Source organism: Rousettus aegyptiacus, unplaced genomic scaffold, assembly GCF_014176215.1.
Source record: "Rousettus aegyptiacus isolate mRouAeg1 unplaced genomic scaffold, mRouAeg1.p scaffold_m13_p_7, whole genome shotgun sequence".
Lineage (NCBI taxonomy): Eukaryota > Metazoa > Chordata > Mammalia > Chiroptera > Pteropodidae > Rousettus > Rousettus aegyptiacus.
In genome coordinates this window covers 21,489,329-21,513,270 of record NW_023416310.1, presented here as the reverse complement: position 1 = coordinate 21,513,270, position 23,942 = coordinate 21,489,329, and the positions used below count along the sequence as shown (strand labels likewise).

Sequence of the window (23,942 nt, the reverse complement as noted above, 5' to 3'; positions counted from 1 at the left end):
GCAATCCTTTCATTTTATTGACGTAACACTCCTGGCACTCCCATCATTCGGAGAGGAGTGACTTTTTGGTCTTGACTTAGTGGCATCGATGTTTAAACTTCCATCGTGTTGAGATTTTTACTTCTCAAGAGTACACGCACATGCTCACTGTCCGCTCCAGAAGTGCTTTACTCTCTTGGAATTTACATTCTAGTTAATGGAAAGAAGCAATACCAAACATAATATGTCAGATGCTGAAAAGTGCGGTGAAGAAAAATATAACAAAGAAAGAGGATAAGGAGTGAGGTCGTTACAGTTTTAAATGAGGTGATTGGGGAACCCATCACTGAAATGTTTGCGCAAGAAAAAAAAAATAAAAAACAAGGAAAGCAGAGTGAGCCATGTTGTTCCATGAATAACAAAAATGTCAGTAGCTGAGGTAGACTGAGGTAAGGGGAGAGCAGTAAGAAATGAGGTAAGAGGGTGGGCTTTTGCTCTGAGTTTGACCAAACCATTAGAAGATATGGAGCAAATACGTGATGGAATTTGACTTTATTATTACTAAATATTGTTTTGAGACTAGACTTTTGGGGGAGGTAGGCATAGAGGCAGGAGAAGTGCACCTTTCAGGGGCAGATTCACTCTTTACTTGGGTTGTATTTAATTTTTAAATATGTAATATATCCACATGCTACAAGAAGGATTTTTTTTTTGAAAGAGAGATACCTGGTGAAAAGTCTTTTCCCCCACTTCTGTAAATCTTTTTTTATATCTTCCAAGGAAATACAAACACAGAGACATATGTTATTTTTAACACAAAAAGTGCTGTCTGTATTTTTTGCATCCTTTTTTTCTTACTGCCCTGGAGATCCTTCCATATCAGGAGGTAAAATTCTGTCATAAATCATTGTGTCTGTCTTAATTTTTTATCAGCCGTTTATTGTGGGTTTTTAAGTTATCAGTCTTTTGCTATTTTAAATAATGCTTCAGTATATAACTTTGAATGCATATCTTTTCCCACATTTGTAAGTGTATGTATAATCTTAATTTGTGGAAATGGAACTTCGGGGTCAAAGAATGTATGTCTGACACATATTTTGTTGGAAGTTGGCAGATTGCCCTCCATAGAAATGTGCCAGTTTACATTCCCATCAGTCATGTAGGAAAGTGCCTTTTCCCCCAACTCCTCCCCAACACCATCTGTAATAACTTATCTTTGCTCATCTGACAGATTAAAAAATGGATGTATCATTGTGGTTTAAATTTGCATTTCTCAGTGTCAGTGAGATTGAGCATCTTCATATTTTTGAAGAATGACTTTTTCTCTATGTTCGTGTACATCCTTTGCACATATTTCTGTTGGATTGTCATTTCCTTAAATGATGTGTAGGAACTTTTATGTTAATTATTAAACAGTTACTTTGATATGAATTGCAGTATTTTTTTCCAGTTTATTGTCTTTTCATTTTTGTATGTTTTATGTATGAGAGTGGTAAATTTACTCTACCTTTCCTTTATGGGCCCTAAATTTTATGTCAAATTTGGAAAGGTTTCCTCTACTTTGAAATTATTATTTTTTAAATTATGTTGTGATTTCTCCTATTATTTTATGATTTCATTTTTCACACTTAAATCTTTGATCCATCAAATATTTTGGTGTAGGGCGGGAGCCAGGCAATACCATGATAACTCAATTTAATTGATTTCAAAGATACAAATATTTCACATTAACTTTTGAAGTTTTACTAAACTGTTGGATTTGTAATTTTTTTTTTAACTTATGTTTTCATGCAGCAAGATTATCTTATGCTGGCTGCTTTGGATGAGAATGAAGAAGTTGTGGATGGAGGCAAAAAAGGAGCAATTGATGACCTGCAACAAGGTGAACTGGAAGCATTTATTCAGAATCTTAGTTTGGCCAAGTATGGGAAAACTTTCTTAGTTGAAGAAGATGAACCAGCCAAAAAAGAAGATGCCAGCAAAAAAAAAGCAAGTGTATCTAAATTAGATAATGTAAAGCAAAATGTGGCAGAAAGTGAAAAGACATCAGTCAATAAGGTGAAAAATAAGAAGAAAGTAGAACAACATTCTAATGAAAACAACAGTACCATACCAAAAGTAAAGAAAGATAAAGAACAGGACATCTTTGAGTTTATTGAGAGACAGACATTGTTACTGAAGCCTGGGGGCAAATGGTATGATATGGAATATAGCAATGAATGTTCTTCGGAACCTCAGCCTCGGGATGTTGTATCTAAGTACAAAAACTTGGCACAGAAGTTGTATGAGCATGAAATCAACTTATTCAAAAATAAGACGAATAATCAAAAGGGAGCTTCTTCTACCTGGATGAAAGCAATTGTGTCATCAGGGACGCTAGGTGACAGGATGGCAGCCATGATTCTTCTTATTCAGGATGATGCTATTCATGCACTCCAGTTTATAGAAACTCTTGTAAACCTTGTTAAAAAGAAGGGTAGCAAACAACAGTGCCTCATGGCTTTGGATACTTTCAAGGAGTTACTTATTACAGACCTTTTGCCAAATAGTCGAAAGCTACGGATTTTCAGCCAGCATCCTTTCAATAAACTAGAGCAGTTGTCCAGTGGCAACAGAGACTCAAGAGATAGAAGGCTGATATTATGGTATTTTGAACACCAACTGAAACATTTAGTGGCTGAATTTGTGCAGGTCTTAGAAACTTTAAGTCATGATTCATTAGTAGCCACCAAAACCCGAGCGCTTACAGTAGCTCATGAGCTTCTTTGTAACAAACCTGAGGAAGAAAAGGCTCTTCTTGTACAAGTGGTAAATAAACTGGGAGATCCTCAGAACAGAATAGCGACAAAAGCCTCCCATCTATTAGAGACTTTGCTTTGTAAACATCCCAACATGAAAGGCGTCGTATGCGGTGAAGTAGAAAGGCTACTGTTTCGCTCAAATATCAGCTCCAAAGCGCAATATTATGCAATTTGCTTTTTAAATCAGATGGTCCTCTCTCATGAAGAAAGTGAATTGGCTAACAAATTAATAACTCTTTATTTTTGTTTTTTTCGGACTTGTATCAAGAAAAAAGATATTGAATCAAAAATGCTTAGTGCCCTTTTAACAGGCGTGAATAGGGCATACCCTTATGCCCACACTGGTGATGACAAAGTGAGGGAGCAGGTTGATACACTGTTTAAAGTACTGCATATTGTGAACTTTAATACCAGTGTCCAGGCTTTAATGTTACTTTTCCAAGTAATGAATTCTCAGCAGACAATATCAAATCGATATTATGCAGCATTATACAGGTAAGTGCATACATACCCTTCTAATATGCAAATGTGAGGAGTAATGTAATTTTATAACATGCAGTGCCACTTTGTGAGACAAGAGAAAGACTTAGAAACTGGATCTTAGGTTCCTGTCAGCACCTTGCTACTCACCAACTTTGAGTAGATTACTTAATCTGTTTCCCTGTTGGACAATGCTTTGAAAATGTTACCATTTTTTATTGAGAAATAGTTAAAATACAGAAAAATACCCCCCCCACACACACACACGCAAAAATTTATATCTTATCATCTAATATTTCGAATTTAACATTTTGCTATACTTGCTTTAAATCTTTTGGAATATTAAAGGGAACTACGGATACAGGTTTCCTTTCCCCTTCACTCATTGTCAGTCCTATCTTCCTTTATCTTGTCCTTTACACAGCCTTTTAGTAATTCATTCAACAAGAATTTAAGTGCCAGCTATATAGTGGGTACTATTCCAGGTGCTTAGGATATGGCACCAGGTGCTTAGGATATGGCAGTCAACAAAATTCCCACCACTAGAAGTTCTTTGATGAATATTGGGGAAGACAAATGGTAAACAGGAGAGCTTGTTAGATAGGGAGGTTGGCAGTCGCAGTGTTGGAATTGTTTTTAATACTGGGATTAAAATTTGTATACCAAATTTTACCGCTGCCCTGCAGTGCACTCATTGAGGGATGATATTTCAAAAGGTGTTGAAACATTTTGCAACTGTTTCAAGTATACCAACAAGCAATGCATTTCCTTCTAATCCATTTTTATAATTTCTTATGTATAGCAGTTATCTCTTGAACTTAAGCCACACTGTCTGGATTTGAGTCCCAGCATTTAGTTTGCTGTGTAACAAATCACTTAATCCTCATGACAGCCTTGTTGGTAAATATGATTGATCCCATTTTACTTTGCCACAGTTTGTCTATAAAATGGAGAAAAAGTGTCAATCCTGTAGGGTTGTTATGACTTATGAAACTTTCCTAAGGTTACACAGCTAGAAAATGACAGAACTGGGACTTCGATAAGATTAATGAGTTAATGTATGTGTTAATTCATATAATCGTCATGTGTAAAGTGCTTAACAGGACCTGACACAGTAAGTGCTCTGTAAGTATTGGCTGCTATTGTTGATATTACCCATTTGCATTTCTTTAGTTTCATTCTTTTTAACAACTCTCCGGTCTGTGAGGTTAAGTAATTTGTGCAAAATCACACAAACAAGATCAAACTAGGAGGCAAATCCTGGTCTCCTGGCTTTGCAAAGTTCATGATGTTTCATAGCTCTGATTGCACTGGTCCACTAAAAACAATCTCAGATGCTTTTCCATAACTCTTAAGGGTCTACAGCTTTTTCAAGTAATAAATAACTTTTTTTGGTTTGGGAAGATTACAAGGCTAAAAATGTGGAGTTTTCAGGGTTTGGGGTTTTTTTGTAACTTTTAAGGGTCATAAGCACTGATTTTTTAAGAAAATGTTTACTCTATTGGAAAACATTTTTCAAAGGTCCGTTTAACATTTCACTGTTTAACATAACAATCTCACATCTCTGAGGAGTACATTCTACTGCTTGCCAAGAGATCTCACAGATGGATTTTCACAGAGGCTTTTAAACCTTCTAAAGTATTTATTTCCTCTCGGTTTTATTAAGAATTCTTTAAATAAAAATTTCCTAATACTAGTTGAGGAATAAAAGAAATTAAGAAATGATTTGGTTTATTTTTATTATTATTATTATTTACTTTTTTATGCCTACACTACCTGGTCTTCCTAGGAGGTCTCCCATCCAATTACTAACCAAGCCTGACTCTGCTTAGCTTCTGAGATCAGACATCAGGCTTGTTCAGGGTGGCATGACTGTAGATCATGGACTGTGGCTCCACTGGGGTGGACCTTCTGCGTGTAAAGCAATTATACTAACTGTTACACTATGGAACCACATCCAAGAAGTGATTTGGTTGACAGAAATGCAATTTATCAAAAACTTAAGGAACAGTCTGTCAAACAGTGGTGACAAACCTATCTAAATTTTCAAATTTTTCTATTGATGTATAATAGAACTTATTAAATATGAGTTGCAAAATGGATGAAAATGTTGAAAATTTTTAATGTGAAGAGAAAATTGAATATCAAAGATCGAATAATACAGAATATCATAATATCACCAATAGCTAATAAAATTATGGAACTGAAATGGGAAACTTGCACAGCAATGTGAGAATACTTCACAAGGTTAATTATTTCCATTTCTAGTGTTAGTGGGGAAAAGTTAGCAGCAGTACTTAGAACAAGAAGTAATGATTTCACGTGAGCATTTCTGGAGGACTGTTGTCTGGGTGTCCTGCGTGTGGAGGTTCAGATCAGTTGGAGCATCTCTAGCATTCAGCACATAGGATAAAGAGAATTTAAAACTTATATTAGATAGTTAAAAAGCCTACAGAAGAGAAGCTTTGGGGAGAGAAGACACATAGTAACTATATAGGGTCAAGTTTTTGAAAAGCTGTCATGTAAAAGTATAATTAGGTTTTTTTGTTGTGGTTTTCTTACCAGCTTAATTGAGGTTTAATTGACAAGTAAAATTGTATGTATTTAAAGTGTGAAACTCAATGATTTCATATACATTATAATGATTACTATAATCAGCTTAAAACATCCGTCACCTCACAGCTACTACTTTCTTTTCCTTTGGTGATGAGAATGCTTAAGATCTACTCAGTAAATTTCAAGTATACAGTACAGTATTAACTATAGTCACCATGCTGTACGTTAGATCCTCAGAATGTGTAACTGAATGTTTATACCCTTTGACCAACATCTAATCTACCCCTTTCCATCCACCCCCTGCCAACCACCAATCTGTTCTGTTTCTATGAGTTCGAATTTTTTTTTTTTTTTTTTTTTTTTTACATTTCACACACAAGTCATAGTAGCTGCCTTTTTCTGTGTGGCTTACTTCACTTAGCAAAATGGCCTCCAGGTTCATCCATGACACAAACAGCAGGATTTCTTTCTTTCTCACAGCTGAATAATATTCCATTGTATGTGTATACCATATCTTTCTCCATTTATCTGTCCACAAACACTTAGGTTGTCTGCATACTTTGGCTATTATGAATAATGCATGAACATGGAAGCACAGATATCTCTTCAAGATACTGATTTCATTTCTTTCGGATATATACCCAGAAATAGGATTACTGGATCGTGTGGTAGTTCTATTTTTAATTTTTTGAAGACCTTCCAAACCATTTTCCATACTGACTGTCCCAATCAATATCCCTATCAACAGTGAACAAGGGTTCTGTCTTTTCCGCATCCTCACCAAAGATTTTTATCTCTTGTCTTGCCGATAATAGCCATCCTAACAAGTATGGAGTGGTTTTGATTTGCATGTCCTTGATAATTAGTGATTTTAAGCACCTTTTCATGTACTTGTTGGCCTTTTGTCTTTAGAAAGATGTTTATTCAGGTCTTTTGTCCACTTTTTAATCAGATTTTTTTTTTGCTATTGAATTCAATGAGGTTCCTCATATTTTTTATATTAACCTTTTATCAGATAAATCATTTGCAAATATTTACTCCCAATTTTGTAGGTTGCCTTTTTATTTTGTTGATTGTATCCTCTGCTGTGCAGAAGCTTTTTAGTTTGACGTAGTTCCACTTATTTTGCTTGTTGTCACTTCTGTTTAGATTGTTTTGTGTTGCTTCAGTTGGCAGTAGTAGAATAATGGTAGGAAATTACACAGGAGCAGATTTCAGCTATGGTGAAAGAAGAGATTTTCTGATAAAATGAGTTGTCCAAAATTTGATTGGGTTCCTAGTGAGAGGGTAGGCAGTTTGTAATCTCTGGAGATGTTGTATACAATGGAATGAACAATTTAGTCATTCAATAAATATTAAGCACTTATTGCCAGGCACTGAGGTTATAACAATGAATAACACAGGCACACTCCTTGTTCCATTGGATTTTGGGTGGAAAGGAGGGAAAGGTAACAAAATGTTAAATGTTAAACTATGAAGAATATAATCATGGGACTGATGCAGGGAACAATGGAGGAACCTATTTTAGATATTGTGGATATATAGACAATTGGGGAAGAACATTCTGGGCAGAGAGAACAGCATAGTAGGATATCTCTGATACGTGACTGCTGGTTGTGGAAATGTATTTTTTTTTTTAAATGCCTATGGCACCTGGTCTTCCTAGGTGATCTCCCATCCAAATACTAACCAGGCCCGACCCTGCTTAGTTTCTGAGATCAGATGAGATTGGGCATTTTCAGAGTGGCATGGCCGTAGACTATGGAAATGTTTTATGAATAAACATTTTATCTTGTTTTTGTTTTACAGAAAGATGTTGGATCCAGGGTTGATGGTGTGTTCTAAGCAAGCCATGTTTCTTAACCTTGTCTACAAATCTCTGAAAGCTGACATCGTGTTGCGCAGGGTGAAGGCTTTTGTGAAGAGGTTACTTCAAGTTACTTGTCAACAAATGCCACCATTCATATGTGGAGCTCTATATCTTGTGTCTGAGATCCTTAAAGCAAAACCAGGTTTAAGAAGTCAACTAGATGATCATCCGGTATATATATTTTACAACTGCTTTTTTAAAATCGAGTGGGTTCTGAAACATTGGTATTTTTCTTCTTTGCTTCAGTGACAACAACTTAGTTGTCTGGAGCATGTAAGAGTGTGAGTCCTGCAGTCGGACAAACCTAGGTGTACATTTTACTGGGTGAGCATGTTGCTTGGCCCCTTTACTCATAATAAACTGCACTGCACTAAGCTGCAGTTATATGAGATAGTTACAGATGGTTACGGAGCTATTAGATCTCTTAATCCTGTTTCCTCAGTAGTGAAATGGACATCATAATAGTACCTGCCTGGTAGCATTATTTATAACACATCAAAAATTAATTTGAGGGCCAAACATTTTCATGTCATAATGTCCCAAAGTCTCAGGGATTCTTGTCTCAAAATTTAACTCTTATATTAAGATATAAGGATATAGTCTTCTCTTGTTCTAATTTTCACTGGTGGAACTTCAGTGTTTAGCCAGAATTGCAATAAGTGAATCTCCTTCAAAACTAACTCACTTAATTAAATATAGACTTCTAATTGATTAACTCAGATTTATTACACCACTTTTTTAGGAGTCTGATGATGAGGAAATTTTTACTGATGTAAAAGATGATGAAGACCTAGAGAAATTCACTGATGCAGATAAAGAAACAGAAACAAATACTGTGAAAGAAGTTGAGACAGAAGAAACTGTGTCTGAAAATCATATGGAAGGCAAAAAATCAGAGTCTGCTTCTTGGGTACACTTTGATAATTTAAAAGGTGAGTTTTTAAAATCTTTAACTTATTCTCTTGAATTTTTAAGTAAGGGAATTGGTTGTCCCTTTAATCTTAGTAAAAATTAATGTTATACCATTTTAGAAGTCCTTGGTATTGCTTTCTTAAAAATGGAGCTCTCATAACCAGATATATTTAGGACCTTAGAAGTAAAATTTTAATAAAGTGAATCATTTATTTACTAACAATACTACAGATAATAAATACACATTTTAAAACAACAAATCTTGGAAATTAGAGCAAATACCTTTTGGAGCTGTGAAGATTTACTGAAAAAAATCTGCGGACATCTTAGATGCACAATAAATCTCATTTCCTTTAGCTATAAATGTAAAAGTTTATACCTTTGAACCAGTTTTAGTTTCTTGACCTTTATCTGTATATGTAAACCCTCAAATGTGGAACATATTTGAAGATATAAAATGTGTGTATGTGAAAATTTAGTTTATAAACAAAAGTATTTTGTTATATATTGTGAATTGTGTGTAAGCTTTGGTTCTTTTGTTTGCGCATCATGTTCACCCTCTACAGTTTCTTAATGTTTTAGGATTGAAAATATCTGTGAGATAGAAAGTAGGTTCCATATACACACCCAAGTGAATTAAGTCTATTAATACACTATTAGGGCCAAAAGAGATCTTAGAAATGCAGCCTCTTCATTTGAAATTGTGAAGAAAAGACCACTTGAGGATTAAGAAATGTGCCAGAACTCTTTCTTCAAACTTGTAGGAATGTAAAAAGAGAAGTCTGGTAGCCACTGGGAAAGTTTTTGAAAGAAAGCCATCCTTTGTCTTAAGACTAAACTGAGAATAAGTCTTTAGAAGGATGATGAGCATGGACATTGTTCTGAAAATTCTTAGTTTTAAAGTTTTTAGTCTTGAATTTCTGAAAACATGAAGATAATGTAAAACCTGTTTCAAGTGAGAATTATTTCTGGACATAATTTAATTACAGATATTTAGAGCACTTTGAAGATTCCAAAAACTTTAGACCTATGTCATCTTCTGGTTATTTGCCAATTTATAGCCTAATTGACTCAGAAATGGCTATCTTTTGTTGTTATTTGAAAAATAGAGACGTTTTAAAGGGGAGCTTTTAATACTCAGAATAAGCATACTACTTGGTTTATTCAATAGCAAATGATAACTTGAGGCCAAGATGAATTCTTGAAGGGGCTTGGCGTTTTTAATCTAGGTAGGATGCCTGGCTAACTAAGAGTGTTGGAAAGTATATCTGTTGGTAACAATATTAACAATGGTGACTTTAGTGACATCTTGGGCTAGAAATAAAGCAGTTGAGAAATACTGTGTTTTTGTTCTCAGGTGGCAAACAGTTAAACACGTATGATCCATTCAGTAGAAACCCTTTGTTCTGTGGAGCTGAAAATACAAGTTTTTGGGAACTCAAAAAGGTAAAATAATTTCAAATTATCTTTTAATTCAATTGTGCTGTATATTTCTCCTCATGGATTTATTAGCACCTTGAAGTTTCTCCTTTTTTTTTGCAAATAATATAGGAGTTATTTAGACGTAATTAATCATAAGGAAGCAGTTTGAAGTATGTCACACAGCTGTAATGCTTTCTAACCCATATTTCTGTTGCCTCTGATAAACATTAAATTTCCACATTTACACTTTTCAGCATCCACATGTAGAAAATCTTAAATAATGTATATGCAAAATAAGGATGTTGTACATGGCTATAAATACGTTTGGCTTTTTGTAGGTGGATTATTGAAGACAATGGCTTCATAAAATTGGTAAATTTTGCATTTTGCATTGGAGATCCTTGAAGTTTTGTGGTGATAGATTTTTCTGCAAAAAAAGTTATATTTTAAATGTGTAAGAGTAACTCATATTTCTAATAATCTTTCTGCAATTTTTGTAAAGAAAATGAGTGTCTTCCTATACAATGATTCTCAAAGTGTGGGTATAAAAGGTGTTAGTGCTCTTGGGGGTCCTTAACACCTTTTCGGCAAGTCTGCAAGGTCGCAACTGCTTTCATAGTGATACCAAGGCAGTATTTACCTTTGTCACTGTATTGACAGTGGTACAGATGGTATAAAAGAAATGATAGCTAAAACTGTTAGTGCGTAAGCATGAGAAAGACAGCAATAAGCTGCAGTTGCAGCCATTATGTTCTTCACTGCCACATTAAAAAAAAAAGGCAATATCTTGTAAGAATGATGAAGCAGGGAAAATTATCGATTTTATTATCTTGAACTTAAAGTACATTTATTTTTAATATTCTGTGTACATATATAGCAAGAATGCATAATGCACTTCTGCATAACTAAATGTGAAGGTTATCTCATCTTTCCAGGAAAAGTTTCTATATAGTTGTTTTAAACTCAATTAACTACTTTTTCCTGAAGGACAGGCTGAATAACAGACTCTGCTTATTCAAACTGGGGTATTTGGGAGACATTTTCTTGAACATGAAGAAAATTCACAATTATTTGAAAGGTTTAATAAATGCGCCATTTTCCAACTATATATCTGTACGAGGCCAAATTTTCCTCCATATACTTCAGCTAAAATAATATTAAATAGATCTATAAAACTGTAAAATAATGCTGTACTTCTCAATATTCTTAAAAGTAGTTATTCATAAAATATTTATATTAATATGTGATAGGTTTATTGTTATTTTAAGTAAACTATAAATAAATGTTTAAAATGGTTCTGTTGTAATTTCTATTAAGGTAAATATCAATAGAATATCCCACTTAAATTAAGGAAGCTTTTGACCTCCTTGATTTTTAAAAATATTAAGTGTTCCGGAAACCAGAATTTGAGAATCACTCTTTTAATATGTTGGCTTAAGTTTCAGTTCTTTGGATTTTCTTAAATAATCTATAATTGTAATTAAGAGTTGACCTTACTCTATTTTTTTTTTTTTTTTAGCTGTCGGAGCATTTTCATCCCTCTGTGGCTCTTTTTGCAAAGACTATTCTTCAGGTAAGTCTAAGATACCCAAAAGACAAGATATAAGAAAAAATAAGTATTATAGTTTTTGATAATCAGTAATTGGGCATACAGTCTTTCTCTGCCAGATATGATCATATACAATTTTTCTGCTATCAGAGCAATGGCTTGTTTAATACTGAGCAGCAGTTAAATCTTCCCACTCTGAGATGAATGGAAATACAGGATTAGAAAATTACAATTATTTATTACATTCTGGCTTTTCTCCTGGAGAAAGATCACCTCCCCTTTTCTGTCTGCTGTGTTCGCCACTTCTTGGTTAGTTCCTGATTAGTGGTTAGGTGACCTATAATATTAATATTACTTACCTATATATAAAATCAGCAGTGCATCATAAAATATTTTCATATGTATAAATGTATGAGTGTGTTTAATTTCTTCAAGTAGAGAATAATATGCATGAGGGATATTTAAAAAGTCATTATTGCAAATTTGTGCCTTCTATGCGGTATAATAGAGGCTTATATGTTCCCGTGTGTGTGTGTGTGTGTGTGTGTGTGTGTGTGTGTGTGTGTGTGTGTGATTGATTTAAGTTCTAAATTCTCCCCACCTTTCAGGGAAATTATATTCAGTATTCAGGGGACCCACTGCAGGATTTCACACTAATGAGATTCTTGGATCGATTTGTGTACCGAAATCCAAAGCCACATAAAGGCAAAGGTATGCTTCTGTTAAATTACTCTGTTTTCATTGTTGATATTTAATAAACTATATGAGCGTATAACTAGGTTTTACATTCCACTGTCTTGATTTTACATTTCAGAAAACACGGACAGTGTTGTGATGCAGCCAAAAAGAAAACATTTTATAAAAGATATTCGTAGTCTTGCTGGTGAGTAGTTATAAAATACTTTATAAACTATCTATGTTTTATAATTTATAAAAGCCTAGACAGTTGAAACTTAAAAGACAGTAGAAGTCTTTAACACTTAAATGGTGCTATTCTTTGCTCCACTTTATCAGAATAAAACTTAAGTACCAGAGACATTGTCCATCTGTTGTTCCCAAGAACGTGTATGCATTCTCAAGTCTACTGCGTATGACTGGGCCTTTGTTTTTTTTAACTTTATCACAGAAAATTTCAAATACATCCTAAGTAAATAAATAAATAGTATGATGAAGCCCCACCCCCAACCATCACTCAGCTTCAACGGTTATCCACATTTTGCCATTCTTGTACTATCTGTAGCTTAATCAGTGACCCCCACATACATAATTATTATCTTTTACAGTTTGGATCATCATAAGATCTCTAATATGGTTTAGCAGGAACCCCATAACAGGTTTTGTCACAGAGCATCATGTTAACTTAGTTGATAACCTTCTACTTCTATGGGTATTTACTTATCTTGTAGATCTGATTCTCTTGTTTTTCTGTTCAGAGCAGACATTTCTTTGCATACCAGATCCCAACCCTTTTTTGTTCGGAAACAAATTTTTGTTAAAATACACCTTGTAAATCATTTCATTTCCAACTGACTTAATTTCACAGAGGTCCAGAGGTGTAAAAGGACTTGTCCAAAGTTAATAGTTAGAATAAGAAGCCAAATTTCCTTTTTAATCAAGATGTCAGAAATTTTTATTCCGAAGGAAAACGAATATTCTATAGTTCCCCATTTTTATTTCTTAGTTTTCCTCAGTATAATTTTCTCGTTTACTTTTACTTACTATTCATAGAATGGCAGGCATTATTGTTTGAGATGAAAATGGCAAGTTTAAATCTATCATTTATTAAGAGAACTTTTTGAATTTTTATGTCTCTTGAAATTTGTATCTAGGATGCAGTTAGAGGACAATGAGAGAACCCTGTTTTGTTTTGTTTTTGTTTTTGTGATGCACTTTTGTCTACGTATTGCCTTACTTTTCATTGTAGTCAATGAACCATTTTAAATGTTGGGTCTCCTCCACACTCTTCCAGAGATTGTTCTTTGCACAATAAGATCCCTTTTGTCTACCTTCCCGACATTTTGAGACTTTAGAATTGTCGGTATGCTGTCTTTAGTCTTAAGAGCTGGAATAACAAAAAAATATTAATAAATTAAAATGTTTAACTTAATTTTTCTAGTGAACAGTAAGGAGTTCCTTGCAAAAGAAGAAAGCCAAATACCAGTGGATGAAGTGTTTTTCTATAGGTATTATACTTACTGTAGTTTCATTTGGGGAACTGTTAAAATTAAAATTTTTAGATTCCGTAAAATGCTTTCTTAACATAGGCCTGTCTTGAAAAGATTGAAGGATACATGAGTATCTACTTTTGTGAAGATACTTTATAAATCAGTCTTTTTGCTAGTATTAGATACCTAAGTAGAATTTGGGAGTTTTGTGTTTTAGAGATAAGTCCTAAACCTACTGATATTACTACTAAATGCCTTATATTACTAAAGTTACTATTATCTGGTTAATTTGGCTTGATTTGGTTTGCTTTTTAAAAACATGTTGTGTGAAGAATTCTGATCTCATTTACAAAATGTTAAGTTTCACTGTACTCTAATATATTAGACAATAGGTCTCACTGATAAATTATTGTGAAGAGGTCATTTAGAGCCACATTTTATAATCTAATACTTTTATCATTAGTGTTGTTGCTGAAACAACTTAATACTATGCCATTTAATTAAGATGAGTTGAAAAGCTTTTATGAAGAACTGAACCTAAATATGTGAAATTCATTACACTTCATATTGAAGACATTTTCAACTATTTTTTTATTTAATAAATACAATTCTTAGTCATTTATATCCAACTAAGTTAATAGCTTTAACACGTGTTTGGGTTACTGGTCACAGGTACTTCAATTATAGTAAAATGGACCCTTTAGTAAAATTTTCAAATATATAACATGAATTTTATTTTAGGTATTACAAAAAAGTTGCTATTGTTAAAGAGAAACAAAAACGGAATGCAGATGAAGAAAGTATAGAAGATGTGGATGATGAGGAATTTGAAAAGATGATTGGTAATTGTTGACTCACCAATTGTAAATAATTTATTACTATTTATTTATAAAACCATGGAAAATTAGTGGTAGATGTGACTTTAGTTTAAAAAATAATTTAGCTAAGAATATCATGCAAATCACAATGGAGGATTAAAGATATTTTGGTGGCATATGGTAATTCACCCACATTTGCTCCAGAAAAATGTGATTGTGCTTTGACAGTATGTGGAGGAAAAAACTGTTTACGTGATATTCATTCTTAAGGCCAGCTGTCTTAGGTAAAACAATTTTACTGTTCCTAATCTTGCACTATTGGTAACAATAGTCTGTTATTTTATCTATTTTATCTTTAGAATTCACAGAGCTAGAAAAATTTTAACTGGTTTAGACTGAAACAGAAAACATGAGAAATTAGAAAGGTTTACATTGAGTTCTTTTTTTGCATATGGTTTTATATGTACCAAAAGTAAGCATTTAAATAGTTCTAATAAAGTAAAGACAACTGCAATTGCTAAAGATCATTTTATTTGATATTTGCCCACTTTTTAAAGAACTATAGAAAAAAGTTGAAATTAATGGAACCCATTTTAGTGTAGGAATTTTAATTAAGGTTAGTATAAGGTTTGTGTAGATTAATATACCAGCAATAGTTAGATTTGTATCATTTTGATGTTTATCATAAATAGCAGATATAAGATTCAGATATAAGAAAATGTCAACTTTGTTATTCTCTGCTGTATCTCACAATTTGTATATTGTTCTCTGGCAGACACATTTGAAGATGATAACTGTTTCACCTCTGGAAAGGATGACCTTGATTTTGCTGGGTAAAATACTTTCCTTCAATCTTTTTTTTAATCCTTTTTCCTAGAACTTCCCAAATTGTTGTCCCCCAGAACAGTAGAGCACAGAGCTATGTGATGTATAGGAGAAAGGTATCAAATAAGCTTGGGAAATGGATATATACTTTCCTTTTGGACCCTTAAAATTCATAGTAGTATATTAAATAAAGGCTCTGAGCCCTCTGTAACTCTCCTTTTAAATCTATAAATAGCCTAATACCCTGGTAGTCACCTAATCACATTTGAGAAAAGTTTCCTCTTTTACAAGTTCTTGTTTTTCTTCAGCAACGTGAAAAAGAAAACAAAAGGAGCAAAGAAGGGTAACCTAGAAGATGAAGACTCAGAAGGTAGTGAGGATGATCTTGATAACTTGGATGATGATGAAGTTTCTTTAGGAAGTATGAATGAAGAATTTGCTGAAATTGATGAAGATGGAGGAACGTTCATGGATGTGCTGGATGATGAAAATGAAGGCATTCAAGGTATGCTTTTTTAAAATCAGACAAAAACTCTATCTTCCTTTATTCTTTAGCTTAGGCTAGTTTTTCTGTTGAAGGTTCTTTAATATTTGTATTCAAATTAATATTCAGATAAGCGAGAAACTTAAACAGGACCTTTTCCCCCTCTCATTTGGAACTGAAAGTGGGCTATCTGTTGAGCTGTTATGTTGCCATTTTTTAATGTTAGAATAGTAATTAGCAGTTTCTAAAAATTAATATTCATCGTAACCCTATAGCATCCTATTGTTTTTAAATTAGTTAATAGCTTTTTATTTTTTTTGAAATAGAACTTAATGAAGTCAGCTCCAAAGTCAATACTAAGAAAAGCAAGAGGAAAGGTGTAAATGATTTTGACTTTGCTGGATCATTTGAAGGTACGAAAATGCATTTATCTCTTTGAAACCTAAACAGAGTACACATGAAAGTTATTATTCATTATTATTTTGGGAAATTAACTTTTCTAAATTGGTTAGTACAATTTAGTTTGTTTTTATAATGGATAATAGTTTTATGCATTTTTAATATGTGAAATTCCCACATACACTTTCAATTATTTTCCTCTCACATCTAAATATCTAGATCATTTTTCCTTCATGTTTAAACCAGTCAATTATATGTAAGCCTTGGACTTTCCATAGACACCTGTTGCTTTTTTCCTTTTCTCAACCAGCTCGTACTCTTTGCCATTTGACCCTTCTGAAAATGTTCTTTATTGACTTCACCTTCCTTTTTTATGACATCTGCCATTTTGCTGCTGTGACAACAATTCTAACCTCAACATCTTATATAATCAAATGTGAATTCTTTCTGCTAATTTGTTCTCTAACATTTTTTAAAAGTATAACAGATTGTCCCTTTTTATGTAACATTTTTAAGGTGCTAATAAAAGAAAATACTTTTATCAGGTGACAGCTTTTAAGTTTTTGATAAAAATATAGACAGTACTACAACAAATATTTTATTCCATAATTCTGTGGATAAATTCACAAGCTTTTTCTTATGCTTTGCCTCTAGCTTCTGCTTACTAGTAAATAGTGATAAAAAATAAAAATAGACCCGCAAAGTTAAAAATAATTAAAATACTTGACAATATTTTATTTAAAAATTTTGACATTAAATATCTTTGACAATAAATATCAAAATAACAAAAACAGTAACTTTATATATTGATAGTATCTCAGAGACTTTTATCAGCTTTTCCAGATAATGCTAACATAATCATCTTAACTAAATTGACTTACTGGGTATATACTTAAATTATAACATGTTATCATCTAGATTTTGTCTTTCATTCAGTGATGTATGGTCACATTTTAATAGTAGCGTATGCTCAAATATGAGAAGGTTTTTCTCAAAATCATCTCTCAGGAAAAAAATGTTGCTTTATCTTATGTCCTGCTGATTGATCCTGAGGGAGGGGTTTCACCCCACATTTGCAAATGTTGGATATCCTTAAGGATAAATAAACCTTAAAGAAACGTAGAAGGCAGTATAGCAGAAGTATTTACTAATTGAAGTTATAGATATATATACTGTAGGATGAATGAAAACCCCAAAAATACCTTTCCTAATGCTATACAAATGGGCATTTTAGCTTAACAATCTTAAAATATTCAATAATAGTATAATGCATAATTCGTAAATAACATACATTTCACCTTGATAAAAATTAAGATGAAATTCTTTAGAAACTATTTTGTCAAAAGTGGCTCTGGTATATTCATGCAAAGACTTGTACATGATTGTTCTTAGCAGCATTATTTATCATAGCCAAAAAGTGGGAACAACCCAAATGGCCATTGACTGGTGAATAAGCAAACTGTGGTATGCCCATATAATGGAATATTATAGCAATGAAATAGAATGAAGTGCTGATACATGCTATAATGTGGATGAGCCTCAAAAATGTTATGCTTAGTGAAAGCCAGGTACAGAAAACCACTTCTCATGTGAATCTATTTATATAAACTACCAGAAAAGGCAAAGCCTTCTTGGGAGGGGGGTACCTGACTGCAAATGGACACCAGGGATCTCTTAAGAGTTGATAGAAATCTTCTAGATGAAGTTGAATAACTCAAGATTTACTAAAACACATTGTACACCCAAGACAGCAGAATTTTATGACAAATTTCATTTTTTTAAGAAAGCTGTTTTTAAAAAGCACATCTTAGTAGTGCCAGAGACATTGATGTCAAAGATCCAAACAGTTTGGATATTGTTTCAGGAAATGGATAAAAGCAATATTTCTAGTTAATATATTTTTAGATAATGGGATTTAAAATGTGTGGATTAAAATTCAGTAAATATTAAAAATAGTTCTTTTACTTACTATTTATTATCTATTTTGAAAAGTTTATATATTCAGAATTATAGGTGAGGCTTTTTTTTTTTAGGAGAACCACTTTATTTGAACAATAAACATACCTTCCATCAATTTCTTCACAGTTAATCCAAAGAACAAAACTTCTGTCATAATCAGAATTTACATTTTGTCTTATATATTCCAAAGTTCATCCATGTCATCTTTGGGATTTTAATCTCGCCTTACTTAGATATTGAAATAGGGTAAACCTTGATTGGTGGCCACATCTGAAATGCAGGAAAATATCATTGTCATCCAAACAGTTAATTTCGGGTACTTAGAAAAAATAATGTATACAAACTCTTAATTATATTTCTGTCTTTAAATGCCAGCTACCTAATGATGCTGTAAGATAACTGCAATTGTGTATTTTAACCCAAATACAATTTTTAACAAAAGCATATTGAAAGATTTATATTTTTCCAAAATCATTGGATTTATACTTTAATAATCTAGGCTGATGCCCTTTTTTAGGACCCAGGAAAAAAAAGAAAAGAAATCTCAATGACTCCAGCCTGTTTGTTTCTGCTGAAGAGGTAAGGCCAATGTACTGCTTTAAAAAGGTAGCTATTTATTTAAGTTTTAAGTTTTCTAATAAATGCATTTTTTTTTTTTTTAAGTTTGGCCACCTATTAGATGAAAATATGGGATCCAAGTTTGATAACATGGGCATGAATGCCATGGCTAACAAAGATAATGCAAGTGAGTAACTTAATTTTTAATTGTGGTTTTTACATAGCCATAACTTAATAGACTTTCTGAAGGTATAAGTATTTTTAGAGGACCTTTTTATACTAGGAATGCATAAAGTGGTTCCTCATAAGCTGGAAGGAATAGCTTTTTCATCTCTTCGTTTGGGGAGCATGTAGGATTAAAAAGTATTTAGACTACAGCAAAAAAGACTACAACCTACAGAAGTAGCTTTAGTTTTTTTAAGGAAGCAAGTTATTTTTTATACAGTATGAGTTTGCTAAGTACCTTTATAAATACTTTATAGATGATTTAATTATTTCTGAAATTGATAGTTACTGGCTTCTCTGCCTTCCAGTAAAGGTGTTCATGGGAAATAAAATCTTTAGAACATTTGTTCTTTTCCTGTTGTAATCTTTTATTTTTAAAACAGTAATTTTGATAATAAATATAGAAGGAAAGTAACAAACAAGTATGGAATTTGCTTAGTGGGTGGGATATGGCTACTAGTGGCAGACCTGAAGGTCCTGTTAATCAGTAGGATAGTCTGTGGGGCCGCCAAGAGTCTACAGTGTGGTGTGTTCATATTTCTTCTCCTCCCAAAGGTCTCAAACAGCTGAAATGGGAGGCCGAACGTGATGACTGGCTACACAACAGAGATGTGAAAAGTATTATCAAGAAAAAGAAAAATTTCAAAAGGAGGCCAAAAACCACTCATAAAATTAAAAAGCAAAGAAAACGAGTGTTTTCTAAATAAATTATAAATGAAAACTCTACTTAACTCTAACTTTTGCTGTTCAACCATTTTTCTTTATCTTGCTCTCTGATTTCGTACATTCCAGAATGTTCCATGGATTTGTAATAAACTACAATAAAACATAATTGTCATTTATTGAATCATGTAAAAATGTTAAAATTAAACAATATTGAGAAAAATCAAACTTTTCCTCTACATATTTCACGTACCAGCTCTAGTGTCTGTCTATACTAAGCATTGTAATAAGCACTATTTAATAAGCATTAATTACTTTATACCATATACTGTGTTAATTACATAATGTCATCTTATTTAATCCTTATAACAATTTATGAGGTGGGCATTATTATCTCGACTTGACAGAGAAAGAAACAGCTCCAAGAAGTTAGGAAACCTGAGATGAGTTTTAAGGTGTGGTTTGATTCCATCACCCCAGATGTCTCATTCCAAAGTCTACATTCTTGACCACTTGAAGAATTATGAGTCCAGCCCATTAATTGCTCTCATCAAGATAACACTACATGAGAATTTACTCTTTGTTCTCAGAAAGAGTTAAAATACAGATAATAGTTTTTTGTTTTTTGTTTTTTTTTTGTTTTTTTTTTTTGAAATTGACATCATGAAAAAAGTTTTGTGGTCTTTTACCTAAAGAAAAACATACCTTCCAAGATTAATGGAAATTTCTTGCTCATTGTTTGCCTGAAATCTGATGGAACAAAAAAGTATTAAACATGATTAGAAATTCATTATATTAACATGTAGCGCCATAATTTAGTACTAGCTTTAGGGTCTATAAAATAGAAAACTGACTAATTAGAAATTTGTATTAAGATCCCAGTAATCCAAGAACTATCCTTTTGGGTCTAAATTGTACTGCCTTTCAGCCTTCCATAGTTATTTTGGAGTTTTAAAAATTTTGTCCTGTATATGTGATGTCATTTATTTAGAAGTGGTATTTAAAAGCAAATTTTCAACATTAATATGTTATTCTCTGATGTGACTATTGTCTTTACAGATGCAATTTTACCTTGTTTTGGGATTATAAATAAGACTGTACTACACCCGGTTTTTAAAGTTGATCTTCAATTTGCTTTTAAATACTGCTTGGATGTTTTCTTTTATACCCTTATTTACAGTTTAAAAGTATAGAGACTGAATATCCAGTAGCATCCTGGGACACTGTTCCAGTATACCAATACAGTACTTTAAGAAGATGAATGACAAGTTTCAAAGATGGCCACCACGCTGGACTACTCACTGGTTCAGGGAAAGCAGCACTTCCTAATTTAAAAATCTATGGGCTCTAATATAAAATTGAGCTCCACAAAATGTCAAAAAGCACTTTCAGTGATGGCTAGTGTTCTTAGTGCCCCGTGTTGATGCAGAACTCTACTACCCCAAGAAACCGGTTACAATTCGGCTATGCTGCCTCCTCAATCTACCAAACAGGTTATTTCTTCCATCTGTGCTCCCAAACTAAGCCAGACTGAAGACACTGTATGTCCCCCACTAGTAAAATCCACAGAATCCCTAGTCTACAGACATTAACAATTTTTTAGGAGGGAGTTAAGTCATTTAGTCTATAATATTTAACACTTAGCCTCCCCTCGTGCCCATAAAAATGCTCTAATAATGCTGAATCTAAAGAAGCAGTCTCTCAAAAGGCCATTTAGCACCTAAAATGCATTAATAACTGTATACCCTACCCTTCTATAAAACATAACTTCTGAATTATGATTACCTTGGCTTGTGTTCATCTTATTAAACAAACCATATGCTCCAAAAATGCCCACTAATTCAGCTACTAAAAGTCCTCTAAAGATCTTCTTTGCCAGTGGTTCCATAGTCCGGGACATCCTAAGTTTAACAACAAATATACATAAACCTATATGAACATAATACCATTTTTATAAAAATAACTCCAATTCATCCCCACAGTTTGATTATAGGAATAAAACACCCCAAAGTTACTGTGTACTTATTAGTATTAGACATATTTCGTTCCTAGTTTTCAAACTCCATGCCCACAGGGCACAATGAACCAAAGACAATTGGATAAAGCACAGAGAATTGAGAGAATTGCAAAAAAGAATTTATGTAACTACAATTTAAAAATCTGATAATATAGAATGGTGGGAGATAGGGTAAATGATATTTTTTAGCTGAACTAGGATTTAGATATGATTAAATGGGCGCAATATGTGAAAACAGTTGTACATGTTTTATAGTTCAAGGTTTTCATTTATACAACATATATTGAACTATGTGCCACAGACCAGGCATTTTATACAAAACTGAGTGATTAACTGGTTCTTGTTCCTGAGGAGCTCTATTTTCAAACTAAATGCATCACCCAAATCCTTTTTAAAAATGTACATTCCTGAGTCTCAGCCTGCAATTCCCCAGCCCCAAGATTCTGATGCAGCAAGTCTACGCTAGGCACCCCAGTAATCGGCCCTTTAGCAGGCAACTCGATTGACGGGCCTCCATCACCTAGTAGGTGGCAAGACTAGACTTTAGGTCTTAATTCTCTTCCTGTAATTAAAAGCTAATCAAGAGAGGATTTGAGATTTCTCTTTCTCTAAAGAAAACCTAAACCAGGAAAAGGGCTATATAACAAGAAAACAGCACAGATGACTCTTACTGAATACATGAAACGTAAACCCAAGTTTTTTTTTACTCTGCCTCCTTTTAACTCCAAAGTCCAGAACAACACGATTTTAATCTCAGGATTCTTATATTGTCCTGTGTGTGCTCTTTGTCACACTGTTCCCTGTCCTTCTGTGCAGGGATGGTATGTTCTCCAATACTCTACAGTCCCAGCCTCCGCTCACTGTAAGGGGTTTGCTCCATTCTCTTTTAACTCCTTTTCACAATGCCTGAGGGTAGGGGTAATGAAACGCCCTACCTTTGTAGGATTGCCCTACTAATACTGTTACCAGGTGTCCTTTCCCCCTAAAATTCCTGCTCTCATTTTGATAATATGATCACTTGGGGACTAAAAGATTAAATGATGCAGAGAAGTTACATATACACATACACACACATACAATGAGGCAAGTGAGTGGGTGGGGAGGATTGTTTTGCTGTTAGCTACAAAGCTGCAAGTTAATGACAAGAAATGAATCCTGATCAATCCAGGGTACTGTCTTGGGGTTATTTTTAATGTTCAAGGGGCAAAAAGAACAAAACAAGACCTGCCTGCAGCCACATCCACAGTGTAAGGAATTCAAGTAAAATTTTGTTTTGTTGGGAGTAGTCAAGGCTAAGAGTTCAAACAAATCCAAATAATCTTAAATATATATGTATACACACACATTTTACATTCTAAGTCCCTCAGCTTCAAGAGAGATGTTTATAAAAGATAAAGCCCCATTTGATAAAGACCTCCCAAAGGCATACCATCCAAGACAAAGGTTACTAACTAGCAGAGGAAGAACAAGGTTAGAGAAGATTTTGATGGAACTTAAGTGAAATTTAAAGCAGTCCTCTGATGGACTCAAAGAAAAGAAGGGCTGTATGTCATGGTGTTAACATTTCACTGGGCTGAGAAGTTGGCTCTGGGTGCACAAGCTTAAGACAAATGCTCAATGTCTGAAAATCCCTCATCTGTGCACCAAAACTGGAAATCAACGCGGCACAGTATTTCCAGGCAACGTGATTTCAAACAGCAAAGTCTCTCACAGTCTAGATGTTGGAGAACACGATTTCTCAGCTACGTCCCTGAGTTTAATCAGCAAAAGGTCTTTTTCCAGGTTCCAACTGTCAACAATAGCCAAGCAACCAGCAAGGCGCCTGAATGCGGCCTCGGGCAGGCTACCCAGCATCCTCAGCCCCTCGCGGCCCGCCCCGTCACTGGAGCCTCTTGCTCCCCAGCTTCCCGGTTCTCCGTGCACCCTGGCTCCCCGCGGCGCTCCACCGCCCGCCCGGATCCCGGGACGCTCCAGTCCAGCCTGCAGCTGGCACGCGCGGGCGGCGCAGGCTGCACGGCAGCTGCCGCGGGGCCACGGTCGCCGAGGGACCCGGAAACACTGGGGCCAGCCCCGCGCTCCCTTCAGCGGACCACAGACAGTAACAACCGAGTATTCGGCACGACACGAGGACTCTAGCGAGGTCCCCAAAAGACCTGACCCGCTCCCCACTCTGGGGAGCCCAAATCAAGAAACCCAACTACAGTCACACGCGGAGGTCTTACCTTCGTCGCTACACGCGGGGCTGCGCATGCGTAAGAGC

At 34.1% G+C, this 23,942-nt stretch overlaps 2 protein-coding genes and 1 pseudogene across 2 annotated transcripts in view; 1 reads left to right on the top strand and 2 right to left on the bottom strand.

Moving 5' to 3' along the window:
- Window positions 1-19,893, top strand: part of CEBPZ (CCAAT enhancer binding protein zeta) — a 20,327-nt gene extending 434 nt beyond the window's left edge. Inside the window, exons 2-16 of the mRNA XM_016162490.2 lie at window positions 1,774-3,275; window positions 7,626-7,857; window positions 8,429-8,618; window positions 9,956-10,044; window positions 11,540-11,593; window positions 12,178-12,280; window positions 12,384-12,452; window positions 13,686-13,752; window positions 14,476-14,576; window positions 15,328-15,385; window positions 15,686-15,882; window positions 16,188-16,274; window positions 18,737-18,798; window positions 18,883-18,964; window positions 19,558-19,893. Of these exons, the coding sequence (XP_016017976.2) occupies window positions 1,774-3,275; window positions 7,626-7,857; window positions 8,429-8,618; window positions 9,956-10,044; window positions 11,540-11,593; window positions 12,178-12,280; window positions 12,384-12,452; window positions 13,686-13,752; window positions 14,476-14,576; window positions 15,328-15,385; window positions 15,686-15,882; window positions 16,188-16,274; window positions 18,737-18,798; window positions 18,883-18,964; window positions 19,558-19,709 (3,045 nt within the window). The 3' untranslated portion in view covers window positions 19,710-19,893. The remainder of the gene's footprint in view (window positions 1-1,773; window positions 3,276-7,625; window positions 7,858-8,428; window positions 8,619-9,955; window positions 10,045-11,539; window positions 11,594-12,177; window positions 12,281-12,383; window positions 12,453-13,685; window positions 13,753-14,475; window positions 14,577-15,327; window positions 15,386-15,685; window positions 15,883-16,187; window positions 16,275-18,736; window positions 18,799-18,882; window positions 18,965-19,557) is intronic.
- Window positions 7,458-7,576, bottom strand: LOC118605934 (annotated as a pseudogene).
- On the bottom strand, window positions 18,281-23,942 carry CEBPZOS (CEBPZ opposite strand). The gene is made up of 5 exons (XM_016162503.2): window positions 23,905-23,942; window positions 21,451-21,566; window positions 20,371-20,415; window positions 19,735-19,818; window positions 18,281-18,489 (listed from the first exon to the last, which is right to left on the bottom strand). Exons 2-4 carry the CDS (start codon window positions 21,563-21,565, stop codon window positions 19,736-19,738), a joined length of 243 nt encoding a protein of 80 aa, XP_016017989.1. The 5' UTR covers window position 21,566; window positions 23,905-23,942; the 3' UTR covers window positions 18,281-18,489; window position 19,735.

Bases quoted from the DNA above. Each gene is read 5' to 3' on its own strand.
- CEBPZOS (XM_016162503.2), bottom strand. From the start codon at position 21,565: ATGTCCCGGACTATGGAACCACTGGCAAAGAAGATCTTTAGAGGACTT. The intron at 20,416-21,450 runs GTAATCATAATT...TTGTTCCATCAG, and splicing joins TAAGATGAACACAAGCCAAG to ATTTCAGGCAAACAATGAGC. The intron at 19,819-20,370 runs GTATGTTTTTCT...GTTTTATTGTAG, and splicing joins ATTTCCATTAATCTTGGAAG to TTTATTACAAATCCATGGAA.